The 19,807-nt window shown below is 41.3% G+C and overlaps 1 protein-coding gene across 1 annotated transcript in view; it reads right to left on the minus strand.

The window, feature by feature from the left end:
- LOC108804829 (dual oxidase 1-like) overlaps positions 1-19,807 on the minus strand; it is an 89,405-nt gene that overhangs the window by 1,484 nt on the left and 68,114 nt on the right. The window contains exons 27-32 of the mRNA XM_018576724.1: positions 17,891-18,018; positions 15,776-15,929; positions 14,919-15,151; positions 7,366-7,524; positions 6,174-6,329; positions 842-970 (exon numbers count right to left, since the gene is read on the minus strand). Of these exons, the coding sequence (XP_018432226.1) occupies positions 842-970; positions 6,174-6,329; positions 7,366-7,524; positions 14,919-15,151; positions 15,776-15,929; positions 17,891-18,018 (959 nt within the window). The remainder of the gene's footprint in view (positions 1-841; positions 971-6,173; positions 6,330-7,365; positions 7,525-14,918; positions 15,152-15,775; positions 15,930-17,890; positions 18,019-19,807) is intronic.

Here is a 19,807-nt window from a genome sequence, read left to right on the forward strand (position 1 = left end):
GGGGGGCGGGGGGGGGGGCATGGCGGTACCACGCGTTCGGGTGTGGGTGATTGCACTGCGGGCGGGGGTGGCGTGGCTGCGGTTCCATTTACTTCAATGTGCTGCCGTGCCCCCTCCCACCCCTGAATGCAGGGAGTCGATCGGCGATACAGTACGTTCCAGAGGCTGACTGCTCTGGAATGCATCGCTTGTGGTGTGAACCGACCCTATACGGGGGTATACAGGCGCGATAGCTTAAGTCGTTAAAATCCAACGGCTGATATAGCCCACTTGTGTGCCTTTCTTACTGGCATATCATAATTGTTGTATGTACTTTTTTATATAACATATACACATTTAAAGAATTCCTAGCTCTCACCATAATAGTTTATACATGGACCCTGTATATTGCATTGAACCATTTCATGCATATGTTGTTTAAATTACTTTTACACACTGTATATCAGCTGCACATAAAATTTAAACACTGACCACATCATTATCAGAGCCTGTAAAAATGGCATTTCATGCTATGACAAGAGTTCACTTGCATACAGACTCTTCAGAAAATGATTAGTGACAAGCAGATAATTACATGAAAAAGCTTTTAGCTTTCCAATAGTTAGCAACAGGACAAGCCTTTGTGCAGCAATGCTGTAAAATCATATTACGTTTATTAAATTACAGAATATTATGATAACTCAATAATTAGTTCTGGAGGTTTATTAGCTTTGCTAGATTATAATAACATGTCAGAGTAAACAAGAAAATTATGTTAATGGAACTGATGATGGCAATACACAAATTAACAATAAAATACATTTGAATTTCACTTCAGTAAATGCACAGTAAAGTCCCTTACCTCTGGATAAACTTCCTGCAGAGAAGTGAAAAATGGCACAAACTGCGGCCTTCCAAAATGGGTGATAGATCGTAAACCAGTAAATAAACTGCGATTTAGGACTCTCTGGAAATGCCGCTCACATATGTACTAAAATGGAAAAGAGACAGTGGTTGCTAAATTTGGATGGCGCCAATTGCTGCAGAAGTTGCAGTTAAAGAAAAAATACACAACTCTAAACAATGTAATATTCAATATATTCTGTATCCATCTAATATTCAATATATTCTGTATCCGTCCTTTTACGTTGTGTGCTGAGTGCTGAATGGGAACTGAATTTTGCCATGGGATTGTATTTTGTACTGTAAGAATAGCACACAAGTCTGATATTTATGAATAAATGATTAGAAATAAAGCTATAAGGTATTAAAGCACCCATGTTCCATTGAACCAGTTCTGGCATCTACAGTATGATATGCATATGATTTATTGTAATTACTACTTAATGAACATTAGTCCTTTTCCATGTTTCCCATGAGCACATGTAGATCTGTAAAAAGACTACATCAACGTCAAGCACAACTACATCCCTAAATCTTTTATTTAGATTTAGAGACAGTCTGGAAAAGTTAAAACATCTGTCAAGTTTTTGACATTTTTGTAACGGTTTCTGTGTGGTTGCTAAGATGAGTCTTGAGCAAAATCTCTTCAACTGGGCACCAACAGTAATACAATCTTTGTTTAAAGTAGAGTAGGGAAGGGTTAGAACTCCAGTCAGGTTTTGTCAATGCTGTCTGTGTCTAGTTTGGTAAGATCTCCTCGCTTTCTGTATTGTCACCAGGACAAACCACGTGAAATCTTCTCAACAAGGACACAAATAGCAGTAATAACTTGTAGAGGTTCTTACTTTTCCCTACTCTAACCAAAAGCCTGTTGCAGTTCCAATGCTATATCTTTTTCAGTTTTTTACACTACATCATGTAGACAGGTCTTGAGCAAGCACAGTTTGCTTGAAGCTGAGAAACAGAAACCAAAGTGGAAAATGGGGTATAACTACAGGGGTGCAGAGGATATAAATACTACTGGGCCTATGAGGTCATGCAGCCCACATATGAATGCCACTTCCCTTCCATTTACCATTTGTGTGTTCTGTATTCTGTACAATGTAAAGGACAAAACATTTTTCCTTTCCATATCACATATCTCAAAGTATACCACAGATTCAGAAAAAAATTGATATGGTCATGTAAAGCTAACTACAGGCATACAATGATTTTCACCTGATCTGTGTGTTTACAGTCAGATAGAGCAACAATCAAGTTTGTTTGCACTACCAACCTCTCCAGACACTTCTCAGGCAAGAATAAATCTGCCAGGTTGAGTTGTCATGCTAAAATAAGTCATTGTCAAAGGATTCTAGTAGTGCTTCTTTTCTCACCTCCATTGACCCAAACATGAATGCTTCATCAATCTAACTGGGCATATATATGTAACTTTCATATGAAAAATCTTTCAGAATCCAACCACTATCGAATGTATGTAGGTAAGAAAAGAGATGCATGTATATCTGGGATCTAGGGGTGAGCGGGGGGGATTTTGGCAAAACTGATTTCACTGTTGACTACAGTCAAACAAGACTTCTCAATTTCACTCATTGAGCAAAACAATTTTTTGTATTTAGGGTAGTTTACTATATTTCATTTGCAGGGTCATTCACAAGAGGGTGAAGAGTTCTGAGAAGGCAGGAGAAGTGAACAATCTAGGCCAAAATAGGTGATTCGGAAAAATTCTCCAATTCAGCTCACTTTCCAGTTCAACTATGTTGTCCTAGATTGTTCACTTCTCCTGCCTCATCCAAACTCTCAACCCTTTTGTGAATAACCCTGTTAGCGTATTTGTGTTTTTTTCTTTTATGCGACTGTTATATTTGTAATGCAATTAGTTTTTTTGCTGGCTATTTTTTTCTTTCTGTGAAATGAGGGTTCAGTTTGCCAACACCAGGTCCCAGATAACCGGAAGTGGCTGTAACCCTCAGGAACCATTTAAAGCACTTTGCACCCTTCAAAACTATCAAGAAACTATCCTGATATCCGCAAATCCTGATATTCGGATGCTAATACTGGAATTGAGTTCATACGTGACATAAGGGCTAGGCTAGTTTTGGATGTCTCAGTGGAAACTGTGTCTAGATGGAGAACACTGCCTTGCATATATTCTTTGAGAGATTCTGGTAAACTCCCTTCTAGGGAAAGGGTGATTGTCTGCCATTCAGGACTGTGTCTTTGCAAGACAAGCTCACTTTATTGATATGTCTATGTGTTGCAGTAAGATACTTTGTAAAACTAAAACACAAGCGTGCAAAGAAATCTAAGCCTCCTATTCAGTCACAAGTTGGGCAGATTTGTCTGTGAGGAGAGAGTAACCTCTTGCTGAAAGCAAATGTATCTTCCACTTGTTGACGCTTAATTGACTAATTTGCCATAACTGTTCCTCTTTTAGGAACATAAAGATACATCATCAATTGAACTTTTGTTTAATAGAAAAGTGAAGTCAAACTTTTTTTTTTTTTTACTTCTCTGTTGGGTCACAGAAGTAAATATACTAATGTACTTCTGTGACCCAAAGTCAGCAGATAGTGGGCTAATGCCCGCTATTATGTGAGAAAATGCACTGCGCTTCAATAACCTAAATCCCTATCCTCTATTTAAACAGTGTCATATCAACATAAAATCAATAGTGCCAATAAATAAAACATCAAATGTGTTACAATATCAGTTGTCCTATATGCATTAATAAAGATGTGCTCCAACAACAAATGTGTTACTCAAAGTGAAAAAAAATCATCACCCATGTGATTTCTACCAAGTCCTTTTTCCACACTTCTGTGCTGTGTATCTCTGGGCTCCTGAATTCACCACGTGTAAGATGACAGGATTAATCTGCACACCAGAACTTTATGACTGCTATTAGCTGACTATGCAGAGTTACTTTGCAGATGGCAAAGGATTGTTGTATTGTAGGTATATCCACCCTGGCTGCCTAAGTGACAGCTGGCTTTGCTACTCCAGTGCCAGAGCCAGCTGTGCCCACCCCTCCCGTCTGTCCCTCCAATGAGTGCTGGAGGAACAGAGAGGGTAGGGGGAACCCCTGCAGGAAGAAATAAATGACAGTTACTGCTCTACGCACTGAGGGACATTTAAAGAAAGAAAACTATACTTCTTATTCAGTACTATCTGAGCTTTTGTGAGGATGTACACTGTTCGTAAATTCTTTTAGAAATTTTTATTCTTCCACTGAACAATAAGGTATTGCATTTTGTGTTATTACAGTTTTCTTTTTTTTTTTTTTACTATAGTATATAGGTATGCTCTCATTGGTAAAATTATTATTATCATCTGTAGAAATCGCCTAAGGAGGGTTTGTTATATTTGTTTTAAACTCTTTGTATTACCCAGTGACTCTAGATGCTCCTTAGCCTCTTGAAGATTGGGGTGTTAAACCCCCTTCCTGTCCAGGCCATTTTTCAGCATTCAGAGACACAGTACTTTCTTTGTAAGATCTTGTATAAAGAACTATGTTGTTGCAGGAATACAATGTGCTCATTTGTATCAAAATACTATAATAACTTAAAAAAGATGTAAGAGTAATGTTAGTTTTCTGAAGTCAAATTTCTGTAAATGACTTGTAAGTACAGGTCTCATTTATTTTACTTTTATAGTCTTGACAGTAGTGAAGTAGATGCACTGCAGTCCAATAATGGATATTACACACCTTTTTGAATTATCACAGAGTCTGCCATATATTGTAAGAATTATTTGTTTAAAATGGGTCTTCTATTATTAATGAAAAAAAAAATACTTTTTCGTGTTCCTATAATAACAGGATTCATCATTTGTGGTTGATTACCACCAACATACTACACCCAAAACAGCAAGGTATAAACACATTTCAGTTTCATCTAGAATCCCCTATTAAGTCTACCACATAACTCTATAGTAGAACATCTGTGGTTTACTGAAAAAATGCTTCATGATGCTGTGTAACATAATTGGTGTATTTGTTGAGATAAAAGCACAGGTAGCAGCAGTTTTCATCTAGTGCTAAGGGTAAATATATGTGCAAAAAGTGAACAAAATGTTTTCTGGCGAGGCCAGTCTAAAACCTAATAAAGTGTGTGAAACAGAACTCACTACAAATGAACACAAACACTCTAACCATGGTGCACTAGACAATTATAACAAAAAAATCCATTCCAATGAATTAAATAAACGAAAAGGTATTTAAAAACATCAAAAAAGTGTCCAATAAGAGAAAAATCCAGGTGAGCGGTGGATTCCGTGTGCAAATATACAAATGTGCAAAAATAGCAGTGTACTTGAAGTTGATCCGAACTGCCCCTCTCGGGTGGGTACTTACCAAAAGGAAGTTGGTAAGAAGCTCTTAGTAAGTTATACCGTGATTAGGCTTTAGCACAGACGTGTTTTCTGTGAGTCCCGGCAGCTGAAACAAAAAAAAGATTGGACTCCTCATCCTTGAGCTATAACCAATGGCATAGAGGAGAAAATCAATTGTTTCAGCTGCCGGGACTCGCAGAGAACACGTCTGTGCTAAAGCCTAATCACGGTATAACTTACTAAGAGCTTCTTACCAACTTCCTTTTGGTAAGTACCCACCCGAGAGGGGCAGTTCGGATCAACTTCAAGTACACTGCTATTTTTGCACATTTGTATATTTGCACACGGAATCCACTGCTCACCTGGATTTTTCTCTTATTGGACACTTTTTTGATGTTTTTAAATACCTTTTCGTTTATTCAATTCATTGGAATGGATTTTTTTGTTATAATTGTCTAGTGCACCATGGTTAGAGTGTTTGTGTTAATTTGTAGTGAGTACTGTTTCACACACTTTATTAGGTTTTAGACTGGCCTCGCCAGAAAACATTTTGTTCACTTTTTGCACATATATTTACCCTTAGCGCTTTGTTTTTTTCGATCATACTAGGATTTATCCCTTTTCAGAGCAGCTTCGGGTTTTATTACATTGTTATTATAGTTATTCACACATATTTTATTAATTCATTTATTCTAACTACCACCTCTCTCCAGAAGCGCAGATTTATCTGTTTACAGTTTTCATCTAGTGCCTTGATGCATTCTGCAATAACCATAAGGACTTATAGATAGAGGCTGCTCAATTCAGAGATCTTAGTGATCAGAAAAAGTTATTTAGCCAGTACAAAACACTGTTTTTCCATAGAGAAGACAGCTGGCAGACATCTGTGGAACCCTTAGACACAAGATTGTCACATACATATAAAAAAGTAATTGGATCAGACCAAAATGTTTGCTTACCAGCATGGTAGTACGAAGGTCAAACTTTTCAGCAAACTGAGTGATGTAGATATGAACAGACACTAACTGATGTTCATCATTCTCTTCAACTTCTCTTATGATGTCTGCAAGCCACTCAAATTGTCGCTGTGTACGGGTGACCCATATAAAATATATCTAAAGAATAAGTGTTTTCAAAAATGTTTTAGTCAATTTGTTTTTAGTCAATTATAAAAAAAAGTATTAGAGCATTTTAGGGATTAACATACCAATTATCAATAATATTTAACAATTTGAGGAACTTGGGTGAAATAGATAGACACTAAAAAAAGTTCAACAAAGTTTCTAGGACATATATTTTATGCACTGCTCCTATCCCTCTGCCACCACTCCCCAGCCACTAAATCACTCCTGTGTAAAATGACACTTGGAGATAGCCTGCAAGCAATACAGTGTAACAATGTATTGTTATAGACATGTGTGCTACCGCACAACTATTACTGTGAAATACCCGATCGCTACAAGCGATCAGGTATCTGTCAAAGCTTAATTCTTTAATTAATGAAAGAATAAAACTTTTACAAAAGCTTGAGGCATCCATTAATGAACGGTAAGCGGTTAACGGATTTTGACAGCTCCAAATAGCTGCTCAGGTAAATTGTACGTGATCAGTCATTTGGGCACTCTGTGTTGGGGACAGTGTATGTCTCCCATCACGAAGCGGTTACAGCTAACACCAAGCAAAACAGATACTGTCTAAATACAAAAGCCTTGTGTATTTTTACTTTATTATTGGTGTTATTTGTGCATTTCTTATAGATCTGTGCAGAAGTCCTGCATGAAACAATTCTTGAACTTTGCCTCTATGCAGAAGCTTCCTGTAGTAGACCAGTCACTGCTGCTCTTTCTCCTTCTGCAAGGTAACTGTTCTTGTATCTGCCCCCCTGTAGTTTTCTTTAGGCAGCCTGCAGGGTGGGACCATCATGGTCCCACCCACAGCTCTGCTCCGTGAACAGGCTATGTGCAACACAGTGGTGATACCACCCTTGTACAGACACAGTATGACATGCCAAAAACTTGTCATGACCCAAAAATAGGCCTCACTCATGAATTGTCTGACTGAGGAGCAGTCTTTGTTCTCCTCTTCCCTCTGTTAACCAGGTTAGAATATTTATTTAGGAAATATGTGATTAGAAGGGTGTGTTTGTCTTACCTTTTTGCACACTATCTTTGTATTCACAGATGATTTGAACACCAAGTCTTTGAGAATTGAGGAAAAAGGAGTAACACCAATTCCACCTCCAACTAATACAGATACTTCATATTTATTCCATTCTTGGTGCCCTTCACCGAAAGGTCCATCTAAATATATCTGAAGAGAAATATGGTTTTTGTAGCAATGTTTTTTCAAACACGAGCAAGGTTGTAAAATAAAATAATAAAAAAAATAACTTAACATAACATCTTCCTACTAAATTATACAGTATATATAGCATATTTGTGCAAAATATTTTTTGTATCAATAATTTACTAAATTACCTACTACTGCTGTTTATGCTTATACAGAGAAGACACGTATATATTTATTTGTCTAGAGTACACTTACAGGTGAAACTCGAATAATTAGAATATTGTGCAAAAGTTCATTTATTTCACTAATGCAACTTAAAAGGTGAAACTAATATATGAGATAGACTCATTACATGCAAAGCAAGATAGTTCAAGCCGTGATTTGTCATAATTGTGATGATTATGGCTTACAGCTCATGAAAACCCCATATCCACAATCTCAGAAAATTAGAATATTACATGCAATCAATAAAACAAGGATTGTACATAGAACAATATCGGACCTCTGAAAAGTATAAGCATGCATATGTACTCAGTACTTGGTTTGGGCCCCTTTTGCAGCAATTACTGCCTCAATGCGGCGTGGCATGGAAGCTATCAGCCACCATTTCCCAGCGCCCGGAACTACATGTCCCGGGTGTCGGGCGATACGAATTCCACACCCCTGTTAATGTTCCGTGGCCGGCCCGGTACCATTTGATCCACGGTACTGGTCTGTGGCCCGGGGGTTGGGGACCACTGCTCTATGGGGTTCAGGTCAGGCGAGTTTACTGGCCAATCAAGCACAGTAATCCCACGGTCATTGAACCAGGTTTTGGTGCTTTTGGCAGTGTGGGCAGGTGCCAAGTCCTGCTGGAAAATGAAGTCAGCATCCCCATAGAGCTCGTCTGCGGAAGGAAGCATGAAGTGCTCCAAAATCTCCTGGTAGACGGCTGCGTTGACCCTGGACTTAATGAAGCACAGTGGACCAACACCAGCAGATGACATGGCTCCCCAAATCAACACAGACTGTGGAAACTTCACACTGGACTTCAAGCATCTTGCAGTGTGTGCCTCTCCATTCTTCCTCCATACTCTGGGTCCTTGGTTTCCAAATGAGATGCAAAATTTGCTCTCATCAGAAAAGAGGACTTTGGACCACTGAGCAACAGACCAGGTCTGTTTTTCTTTAGCCCAGGTAAGACGCTTCTGACGTTGTTTGTTGTTCAGGAGTGGCTTGACAAGAGGAATACGACATTTGAAGCCCATGTCCAGGATCCGTCTGTGTGTGGTGGCTCTTGATGCACTGACTCCAGCCTCAGTCCACTCCTTGTGAAAGTCCCCAACACTTTTGAATGGCCTTTTCCTGACAATCCTCTCCAGGCTGCGGTCATCCCTGCTGCTTGTGCACCTTTTTCTTCCACACTTTTCCCTTCCACATAACTTTCTATTAATGTGCTTTGATACAGCACTTTGGGAACATCCAACTTCTTTTGCAATTACCTTTTGAGGCTTTCCCTCCTTATGGAGGGTGTCAATGATGGTTTTCTGCACAACTGTCAGGTCAGCAGTCTTTCCCATGATTGTGATTCCTACTGAACCAGACTGAGAGACCATTTAAAGGCTCAGGAACCCTTTGCAGGTGTTATGGCTTAATTAGCTGATTAGAGTGGGACACTTTGAGCCTAGAATATTGCACCTTTTCACAATATTCTAATTTTCTGAGATTGTGGATTTGGGGTTTTCATGAGCTGTAAGCCATAATCATCACAATTATGACAAATCACGGCTTGAACTATCTTGCTTTGCATGTAATGAGTCTATCTCATATATTAGTTTCACCTTTTAAGTTGCATTAGTGAAATAAATAAACTTCTGCACGATATTCTAATTATTCGAGTTTCACCTGTATAAGATTCTAAAAGGCCTTCTGGATGATCTGTTCATCCACATTACACGAACACTCCTGTGCAGTAGTAAAGTCTCGCCATGGACACATCATTTCTGCAAAGCAAAATAGTCCTCATTACTTTCAAAAAGTCTAAACCAACTTTTACATGGAACGTACAATATTAAAAACAGTATTAATGGCTTTCTATGCTCTTATAATGATTTTGCATACTCGCCATATGTATAATAAATTTGAGCTACTGACCACAATATCCATGGTTGGTTTATCAGTCACAAAAATGTAAATTGCTACGGTATAATAATAATAAAAAAAAAAATATTCTGGTGAATGAAAACAAGGGCGTGAAAGGGAATGTAAAAAAGTAATCTGTTCTAATAGTTTAATGGCCCCTTCCAATTGATGCAATGTGGTACACATAGTAAAATGTATGTTACCATAATAAATGCTAACATACAAGCTACTGTGTCATGCACTGTGCTATAGTGCCATCCACCTAGAGCAGGATTAGGGGAAACAAATGCCCTAAGTACACCTCAACAATGGAGCCCCCCGGGGCCCCTTCAAAATGTATAAATCCTCTTCAGTTTTTTCCTATATCTTCTCCAGGCCAAACTCAACTATATTACATAAAAATGTTTTCATTAGGTGGCGTGGGCAGCCATGGTGGTGTGAGGCTGTGCAGTCAGGAGCTCTGCACCACCGGGGCTCACTAACAGTGACTTTAAAGCCTTCTAGGCATCTTTCTCCCCCTATGCCCGACGATCGGGACTCACCTGGGGCCCCTGCTTCTTCCTTCTCCCGGGACATCACCTCGTATTTCATGCGGCGCTCCCGCGACAGCGCGGCAGACGACACCACTGCTGAAGGCCGCAAGATGGCACCGAAAGTCGCTCCGGCGAAGAAGGCCAGGACGGACCTTCCGCAGCCGCTAACGCCAGCCCAGAGCCTTTGCTCCTCAATCCGGTCCACAGGACAGAGACCGCTGGATGCCTTACAGCCCCTGCATCCCTCGGGGGCTCCGACCCCATCCGCGACCACCCTTGATTCGTCGACGCCGGCGGTTTTCCAGGATGCAGACCGGCCTGAAGCCACGGGTAGGGAGCCTGCAGCCACAGAGGTACATGACCTTCTCACTGCCTTCAGGGCAGACTTTGACTCCTGGGCCACTAGATTAGAAGGGGCTCTGAGAGGGGAAGTGAAGGAGCTGGGCAAACTGATTACGGCCACTGACTCCCACCTGTCCGTTTTGTCGGCCTCTGTCTCAGCGAGGGCCCAGACCTTGACGCTACAGTTACCAGCCATTCTGAATTTAGCCCTAGGGAAGCCACTCACGGATGCCATTGAACTGGACAGAGTGCACAGGGTCGCGGGAGCTAACCTGGTGAACCCCGACCGTGTGAGAGATGCGCTCTGCCCGGCCCATTTTTTCGCCATCAAAGAGGCGGCGTGCGGCGTGGAGAACAGGCCCAATTGATTTTGATGGGACCTCTATACAACTTTTGCCTGACCTTTCCCACCTGACTTTAGCCATGCGCAGAACAGTGCGGCCCCTTGCTCGAGGTTATCCGTCAAGCCCTTGCCACGTACCGCTGGGGGCACCCCTTCAGTCTCCAGATCCGTAGGGGCCCGGACTCTTTCCATCTTTGTTCTCCTTTACAGCTGCCCGATCTATTTGGCTTCCTTGGGACTGACCCAGTCACCGTCCCGGACTGGCTGGACTTGCCATTCCCTGGAGAGGGCCCCATGCCACATGAGGTCCGGCCTCAACGTAACAGGAGGGTCCGTTCCAGCCGGAGGGCGCGGGTCCGCCCCGGCCTACAGCTCCCTCCTCTAATGAGTGCTGATGTCTGACCCTGACCGCATGGGCCGTGGTCCCTGACCCACGCTGTTTACCTGACTCTACACCCATGCAGTGTTCTTCAAAGCGCCTCTTTTTATTGTGCCTCTGATTAACCCTGTTTTTCTCTCAGGTGTTGAGCAAGCTGTCACATTAGGCTCTACCACGCTGCAATTTTGGGGTGAAAGCGGGTGCCCCCCATCCCCCGACACCCCCTATGTGGGGGCAGGGGACCGGGTACTGGCTCGTAGTTGTCTCTTTACAGTGCTGTGAACACTAGCCAACCTCACTTGCTGCTTGCGGCATGGTTGACCTCCTATGGGGCTGTGGGCCCCTGCCGACTGCGACCTGCAATGAGGCGTTAGGTGCTACCATAAAGGGTCCCGGCTCCTATGTGGGGGCGGGGGACTGGGTACTGGCCCGTAGTTGTCTCTTTACAGTGATGTGAACACCTGCCGACCTCAGTTGCTGCTTGCGGCGTGGTTGACCCCCTATGGGGCTGTGGGCCCCTGCCAACTGCACTTGCGACCTGCAATGAGGCGTTAGGTGCTACCATGTTACGTGTTACCCTGTTTACTGCTTTAACAATGTTTGAACAAACTGTTTTGGGCGCTGGTTCCCCCGGTGGGGACGGCGCCGGTCATGTGGTTTGGGGACAGTGTAAAGTACTCCCACGCTTGGGGAGTTGCGGGACTTGGGTGGGGCCGCCCTTGCTGGACCTCAAGTGTTCTCCGCAATGGGACCCGGGTGGGTCCATATAGATGATCTCCAGGTTGGTTTTTTGTCATGTTTCTGTATCCTCATGTTGCTGCACTACTGTTTTAACTTTATGGGGATAAATGTTGTTGATTGAACTTATTATACAGTGGGCCCTGGTTAGCATCTCCGTTCCACCTTGCTTAGCCACCGCCCCCACATAGGTGGCACATTTCCTACAGGAGATAGTGCGCTCTAGCTTTGCTAGATTCTTTAACGTTACATAGCGGGTTTAATCCGCCCTTTTCAGCTTTTGTAGTCCTCCTCCTCCCCCCCAGCCACCTATCTTATCCACGCTCGTTTTCTCTCTTCCTATCCCAATACCGCCTTTCTCTACAACCCTCCCGCTCTCTGCTTCCCCTGGTCTGTCTTTTCTGGCCGCTGGCCTTCCTTCTTACCCGCCCGTCTTGTCCCCCCTACCCTCTGCCATGGCACTACCGGATCAGCCTCCAACTGAGCTACGGCTCTGCACCTATAATGCCAGGGGCCTTAACATTCCTTCCAAAAGTGGCCAAATAATGTACCACATGCACATAAGTAGGGTGCACATTGTTATGCTCCAGGAAACCCATTTTCAAACCAATCACGTCCTGTGCCAGCCGGTATTTCACTGGGTGGTACCATAGTACGAATGATATCCACAAATCCAGAGGTGTCTCCATTGCTCTCCACAAGTCCCTCCCCGCAACGGTGTTAGACCATCGTGCGGACCCCATTGGCAGACATCTCCTGCTAAAACTGTCACTCTGGGGTAGGATCTTCACCCTTGCCAATTTCTATCTCCCTAACACAGGCCAAGCGACTGCCTCTGTTTAGTATCTCCGGGTTCTGGAGGACTACGCTGAGGGTACGCAGTTGGTGGGTGGGGATTTCAATCTTACTTTAGAACCCTGCCTAGACTCGTCCACCGGACGCTCCGCCGTATCCTTCCCCAAACTGCACAGAGTTAAACAATGCCTGACCCACCTCCGCTTACTTGATGTTTGGAGGGTGCTCCACCCGCAGTCCCGCAACTATACGCACTATTACAGTGGGGCAAAAAAGTATTTAGTCAGCCACCAATTGTGCAAGTTCTCCCACTTAAAAAGATGATAGAGGCCTGAGCACCACTCTTACAGCAGATTAGATTACCTTTTTACCTCGCATCACGCGCTTGACTGGACCCCTGACTGTGACATTGGCCCTATGATATGGTCAGATCACCTTTGCAGATTTCTATAGCGGAGTCAGCGGTTCCTTCCCCGGACCGTGACAAGGAGTTGGCGGAGTATGTTCAGCACACGGCCCTTCCGACCTTAGGGGACTTGGATGCTGAGACGCTGGAGTCCCCCTTCACCATTGAGGAACTAACCTTTGCCCTCAAATCAACCCCAACCGGAAAGAGCCCGGGGCCTGATGGCTTCACAGTAAAAAATTTCAATTAATTTAGGGATAAACTGACCCCCTTCCTTCTGCGGGTGTTTAACTCTATCGCGCAAGGCACCTCCTTCCCTACTCAATCACTTGAGGCTCACATCTCGTTGATCCCTAAGCCTGGTAAGGATCATACCCTATGCACAAACTACCGACCGATCTCCCTCCTCAATGTAGACGTGAAGTTATTCGTCCAAACTGATAGCCAACCGGTTGAAGCCGCTGCTCCCAGGAGTGATCCATGCAGATCAGGTGGGGTTTGTTCAGGGCCGGGAGGCAGAGGACAACACCATCCGAACACTACTGTTGCACTTCGCTCAAACATCTGGCACTCCACTTTGCCTCCTGTCGGTGGACGCAGACAAAGCGTTTAATCGCCTGGACTGGTGTTTCCTCCGACACTCCCTATTGCAGCTTGGGATACGCCCCGCCATGTTGCGGAACATAATGGCCCTGTATTCCTGCCCGTCAGCCAGGATTCGAGTAAACGTCTCACTCTCCCCTAGCTTTAAGATCTCTAATGGCACCAGACAGGCCTGCCCGTTGTCCCCTCTCTTATATATTCTCACCATGGAACACTTGACAGTCGCCCTCCGGCAGGACTCTGCCTTCCAGGGCCTACAGGTGGGCCTCCATAATTCCAAATTGGCATTGTTACGTGACCCATCCTCATATCGCCATGCCCACGATCCTGCGGGAGTTCCAGCTTTTTGGCTCCCTGAGTAATTTTCAGGTTAACCTCACTAAATCGGAGATCTTGAATGTTCCCTTGGGGACCGCGGCCCTGAACCTCCTGACTGACAACTACCCCTTCCGCGTCTGCTCGGCCTCGCTGAAATACCTGGGAGTCTCTCTCCCGAGTGACCTAACTGACTTGTTCTCTGCTAATTTCCACCCCCTGCTTGACAGGCTCACCCTGGACTTAACCGCCTATGACCGCAAACGTATTTCCTGGCTGGGGCGGATTAATGCACTCAAAATGGACATTGTCCCTAGATTCCTATATCTCTTCCAGACAATACCTATTGCCCTGCCATCTGCCTATCTGAAACAGGTCCAGCAGGCCTTCACTAATTTCATTTGGGGCACCTTACGCCCACGCCTTAGCTAACGATCACTGGCCCTCCCGAAACGCAGGGGGGGGGGCTAGCGCGCCGGATATCTTTCTCTACCACGTCTCCATAGTCCTGACTCGTATAGTAGACTGGTTCCACAAGGGTGAGGAAAAACTGTGGGTCGGACTGGAGGACATCCTCACAGCAGGTGACTTGCGCGCTTTGCCCTGGGTGCCCCCTGGATTAAATAGATCAGAATAACAGCCAGGCCACACAGCACTTTCCTAAGGACAATAATGACAGCCTACATGCTGCTATCAGTCCTTGGAAAGGTCTTGCTACACAACATGGGCCAAATGAACCAAGCCACTCACACTTAAAAACACCCAATCACATACTCTCTCCTTTGAATAAATTACAACAATGTACAAATGGAATGATTAAAATAATTAAATATAACTTACTTTTGGATAACTACCAAGCTCGGCAATGCTCTGTGGAGAATACAGCTCACGCAGACGAGTGGTCCATGGGCCTGCAGCTCTGATATGCAGGCTCAGCGAGTCTTCATTTGGAGCACTGGTTAATGTGAAAGGGTGGTATTCATTGGTTCCTAAGGACAAGCAGGCTATTCTCACCCACTGTCCAGATTTGTATTCAAAGTCATTAGGCCTCTGAAATTTAAGAAATGTCACATCTGTGGAATAAAAAAACATCATATTAGGTTTGTATACATCACAGACAAGTATTTTTTGTTTTAGTTTTAAATAGAGACACCATTTATTTGGTTACGTATTCATTAAATAAAATGAATTTTACATAAAACCAACATCAGTACTGAACACAGTTTTGATTTGATCTTCTTCTGCACAGAAAAACTGAGATCAGACTGGGAGAGGCAGGGCCATCAGTGAGAGACAAGCAGGCTTTGTTGCTTTGCACATTTCTCATTTAAACATATTAAAAGGCAGAAAGCGCACAGGGATGGTCTCATCACTGTTCTGCTGCTTCATTGTCCAGTTACAAGTTGAAATGGGTCAAAGTGTAGTGTACAGGAACTGGTTATGCAGTGTAACTGGGAAGTGTGAATTATTAGACTGGCGGAGCAGAAATATAAATCCTTTTGCAGGGAACATAATTTACCTTTTTGTCTGTATTTCTTTGCACTATTTTATTTAATTAACCCAGTTATATATGTGGCAAATATTTAAACCCCCATTAAACCACTTTTCACATGCCACTTCTAAGTAACAGTATAATTTAATATAGCATGGTATAGAAAGGTATTATCTTTGTTGTTCTTAAAAAAATTCACAAGTACCTGATGGAAGCAGTTCTGCTTTTATTACACTAATTTCTCTCTTTTTTCTGCTCAGACTTATTAAACTGTCTCCAATAAAGACTATAGCAGGAACCGATAAGTAGACATGAAACTTGGGTAGCTGGATAAGTCCAAAGCTGCCATGAAGAATAATCTGTAAATAAAATGAATTGCATATTAACAGGATCAAAAGTAAGATGTTAAAAATGATTCACTTATGGTTGTTATTGCTAAAAATTGCCTTAATTGTGCAAATGTATTTTAAAACAAATACATGCAATTCTATTTTTTATTCATATACCAATAGTACTGTTACAAAGGAACATTATTAACAAAGTATGCACAATATATTATGTCATTCTTTCTCTATTCTCATAGCCCCCATATATTCTTGGTTTACGGTGCAGTGTTAGCTACATAACATGTATACACTTGTATGCAGTTTAGAATAAAATAATCTATGGGACTTAATTCTGTTTGAGGTATCCTGAAATGTGTTTTAGGGGGAGTGATGACTCTGGAACATATATATTGTACATATATAGTGGCAATGCCCAGTGGCCAATGCTTTGTGGTCCAGAGTATATAGACATAAAGCCATCCTCCTAGGCTGCCCACTCACCCCAAACACTTGCGAGGACTTCCATAATAAAAAGGCACAAGGCTATCTTCTACCGGTATAAATTATTAACATTCATGATTTATGGCCACCAAATAGGTTATTGCTGAATCTTGAAAGTTCTCAAATTACATTTTCATGCAGTCAAAAACAGAATTGAGGAGACACAAATTTTTGAAGAAAAAAAAATGACATAGAAATGAATAAATAAAATGCATGTTTTTAATTAAATGTAGACTGCTTGGGTCTTGCATTTTCCTCTGCCCACTTTTGTTAGACGCCTCTTGCAATTCTGATGGGAAGACTCCAGGTGTCCTTTACCTCCCAAAAGGTTACAGTGAACCTTCCACGCCCCTCCCCCCTCATTTTTTACCCCTTCCCCCACTTTTCTTATCACTTATGTCTTATTCTTATTAGTTACCTCAACATGCTAACTATGAGAGAGAATTTTCCATGACTCCCTCCCTTTCTTATCTTCCTCAGTTTCTTACTCCCTTTCCCTGCCTCTTTCTTTTCCTGCTCTTGAATGTCTTTAGACCTGAAAGCCGGGTCTCATTACATGTGGTCAAGCTGCACATACATAAATTTTTACTACTATGTTTACACCTCCATGTGGTTGAAAATATGTTATGTGTACTTGACAAGTTCACTTGTATGTTTTATTTTGGTGCACTCAATAAACATTGATTTAAAATAAATAGTCAACGACATTAGTCTGTATCAGTGGTGTAAGTTCTAAATACACAGTTGTCCCAGAACATATAGGAATTATTTGCATTGCTCTAACCACTGTCCTAAAATGAGGAATAAACCACATGTTTCTTAGATTGTAATGTATAATACTTTTGGGTTTTAAGAAGAATCTGCATTGCTTCACACTGGTTTAGTATAGGGCATCTTGGTAAAGGACAGCTTCACTTTTAAGTAAATTCCCCTCCTAGGTAAATACTTAACTTCGTCCCTGCCCAAGAGTTCTTCACTGCTCAGCATTTGCACCTATACAAAATGCTGTAGGGTCCCCTGCCTAATGCACTTTGAATACCGTTTGTTTAAAACCACCTGCAATGTATTTAGTTTTTCTTAAACTGGAAGTTTTTTTTTTAATCAGATACTTTTTATTTGTAAATATTTTCCTCCAACAAACATCCCACAAAAAAGAACATAAAAAAGAAAAAATACATAAACATTCAAGCAATACACAATTAATAAACATGCCAGCTAACATATAAATACAAAAACAAATACATCAACCACCATATATATAATTTCAAAATAAGAAAAAACTAGATAGTTGATATCTAATCACCTAAACGCATATATACCTTTAGAGCACAGCTAAAGTACTCCAATTACAGCTTAGGCTCTCATAAAAGTCACTCATATGTCTGGAAGTTTAGTTGGGCTTTCAATTATAGATGCCTGATGTAAGAAGGGATAACAATAGCTTTGCTAATAAATCTTACCAAAATACACATCTTTCCAAATATAAATCTTACCAAAATATACATCAATGTATACAAATGATGTGTCAGCCAAAATCCACGGAAACTGATTCGACGAAAATGCCGTGAAGAGAAAACGTACATCAATGCAAGAACCGCCAAAAGGAGAATTCCAGTAAATCCTTAAGGAAAATTGAACATTTGCATCAGAACTGGTCACTGTATACATATATATTAGAAATTTTGCCTTGCAACTCTGAGTTGGAATATGTAAAACTGCGGATAATCTGCATCAAAACCCGATGTCATCAAAAAGTGGAACGTGACTTTAAGCAATTAAACACATATATACAACCACTAGCCAAGCTCAAATAAATAAAATCTAAAATAAAAATAAAAGTGAAATTAGCTTTAATGTTTTTGCACCATGTTTTTACAAAGTTTTCAAATTGCATTCATGTTTGTTGAAAAAATTACTTTGAAACATGGTATTTTATTTGGAATTCATGGATGATTAAGGTTGCCATCTAGTGCCCATTTAGGGGTATGATTCTGGCTTTTCAGATATGGCTATTTATAAATGATACTTTTATTTATGCCTTTATTTTTCAATTTTCTTTTTTCTGTTTTATCCTTCGTGTCCCATCAGCAGGATGTTATTTATTTATTATGCAAGTAGTATTGTTATGACGATAACTTTATTACAAATTTACCATATTTGTATTATGTATCCATTGTTTTTCATTTTTCTTTATGTAATTGTATCATTTTTCACATCATTTTTAGTTGCATCTGTACACATCCTCCTTTTTCTTTTTGAATTTTTTAAATTGTGAGATGAAGAGGGTTGAATCTGTGCTTTTTAACTAAATATAAACAAATGTGAAACAAAGGGTACGCCCTCCTCCAGCATGGCACTTGGTTGGTAACTTCATGGCACTGCCTATATTTAGACTAATCACAAATATAGGCTGTGATGGCACAGAGAACTATGTTGAGACACAGAGTGCACAGAGTGCTGGGATATGAGTTCTTAAATACCCTTAACTTCTCAATTAGGAGTTAGGAAGTAAGTTTCAAGGGAGCTATGTTCTCTCTCTCTCTCACCACTGAGGGACTACCGAGGGGACCCACCTCAACTCTGTATAATAAAACTATGAATTATGACTATAAAAAATAAGCATATCTTTAAACCGTGTGGTATATATTTGGCACAATTTGTACTTCCCTTTTGACCCAATGTATTTTGCTAAAATTACAAAATGCTGCCAAAATCTTCCTATTTTTTAAAACAAATTTGAGGAAATAAAACTCTTAGTTTTGTTCATCCCTTTTATTAAGTTGTGTGTTTATTTTGGGTCAGAATCGTAGGTACTAAAGTTAGAGACAGCTAGGCCACTAACATTTTGAGAAGGAAGTCAGAATTGACAGCCCCTGTATTTCTATGTTCTTGTTTACATTTTTATTTAATGTTCTCTAGGGTTAATTTTTGGGAGTTCATGCTTCCATGATTATTTTTTCTGGCCTATGGCCACAGTGGCTGTTTGATAGATCAGTAGTTTGTCAGTAGATTCTATTGGCTAATTTATTTGTAATATTAATAACAGTAAAATCAGCTACGCTGTGGATGCAGAAAGACTGTCGCATATACTTATTCAGTTCTAAGAATGTCTATGGCAGCATCCGATCTATGAGCCTAAGTCATAGAATTTCCTTCTAAGACTTGCTATAAGTTTTTGGGATACACTCTTCTCTAACAAATCTGTATCTTTCAAATAAGGGCTCATGGGTTAACCAAATCTCAGTGTTTGCCTGAAATGTATTGAGCTGGAGGATGTGAATGACTAAACACTATCTATCTATATGCCAAAATAGTTTACCTCTTTTAAATTCAGTAGATAAATGCAATATACAAGATGTGCTGATTTAAACTGTTATTTTCAGAATGTTTGTTTGTTTTGATTGTTGTTT

The sequence above is a fragment of the Nanorana parkeri genome, unplaced genomic scaffold, assembly GCF_000935625.1.
Source record: "Nanorana parkeri isolate BGI_ZX_2015 unplaced genomic scaffold, ASM93562v1 scaffold75, whole genome shotgun sequence".
Lineage (NCBI taxonomy): Eukaryota > Metazoa > Chordata > Amphibia > Anura > Dicroglossidae > Nanorana > Nanorana parkeri.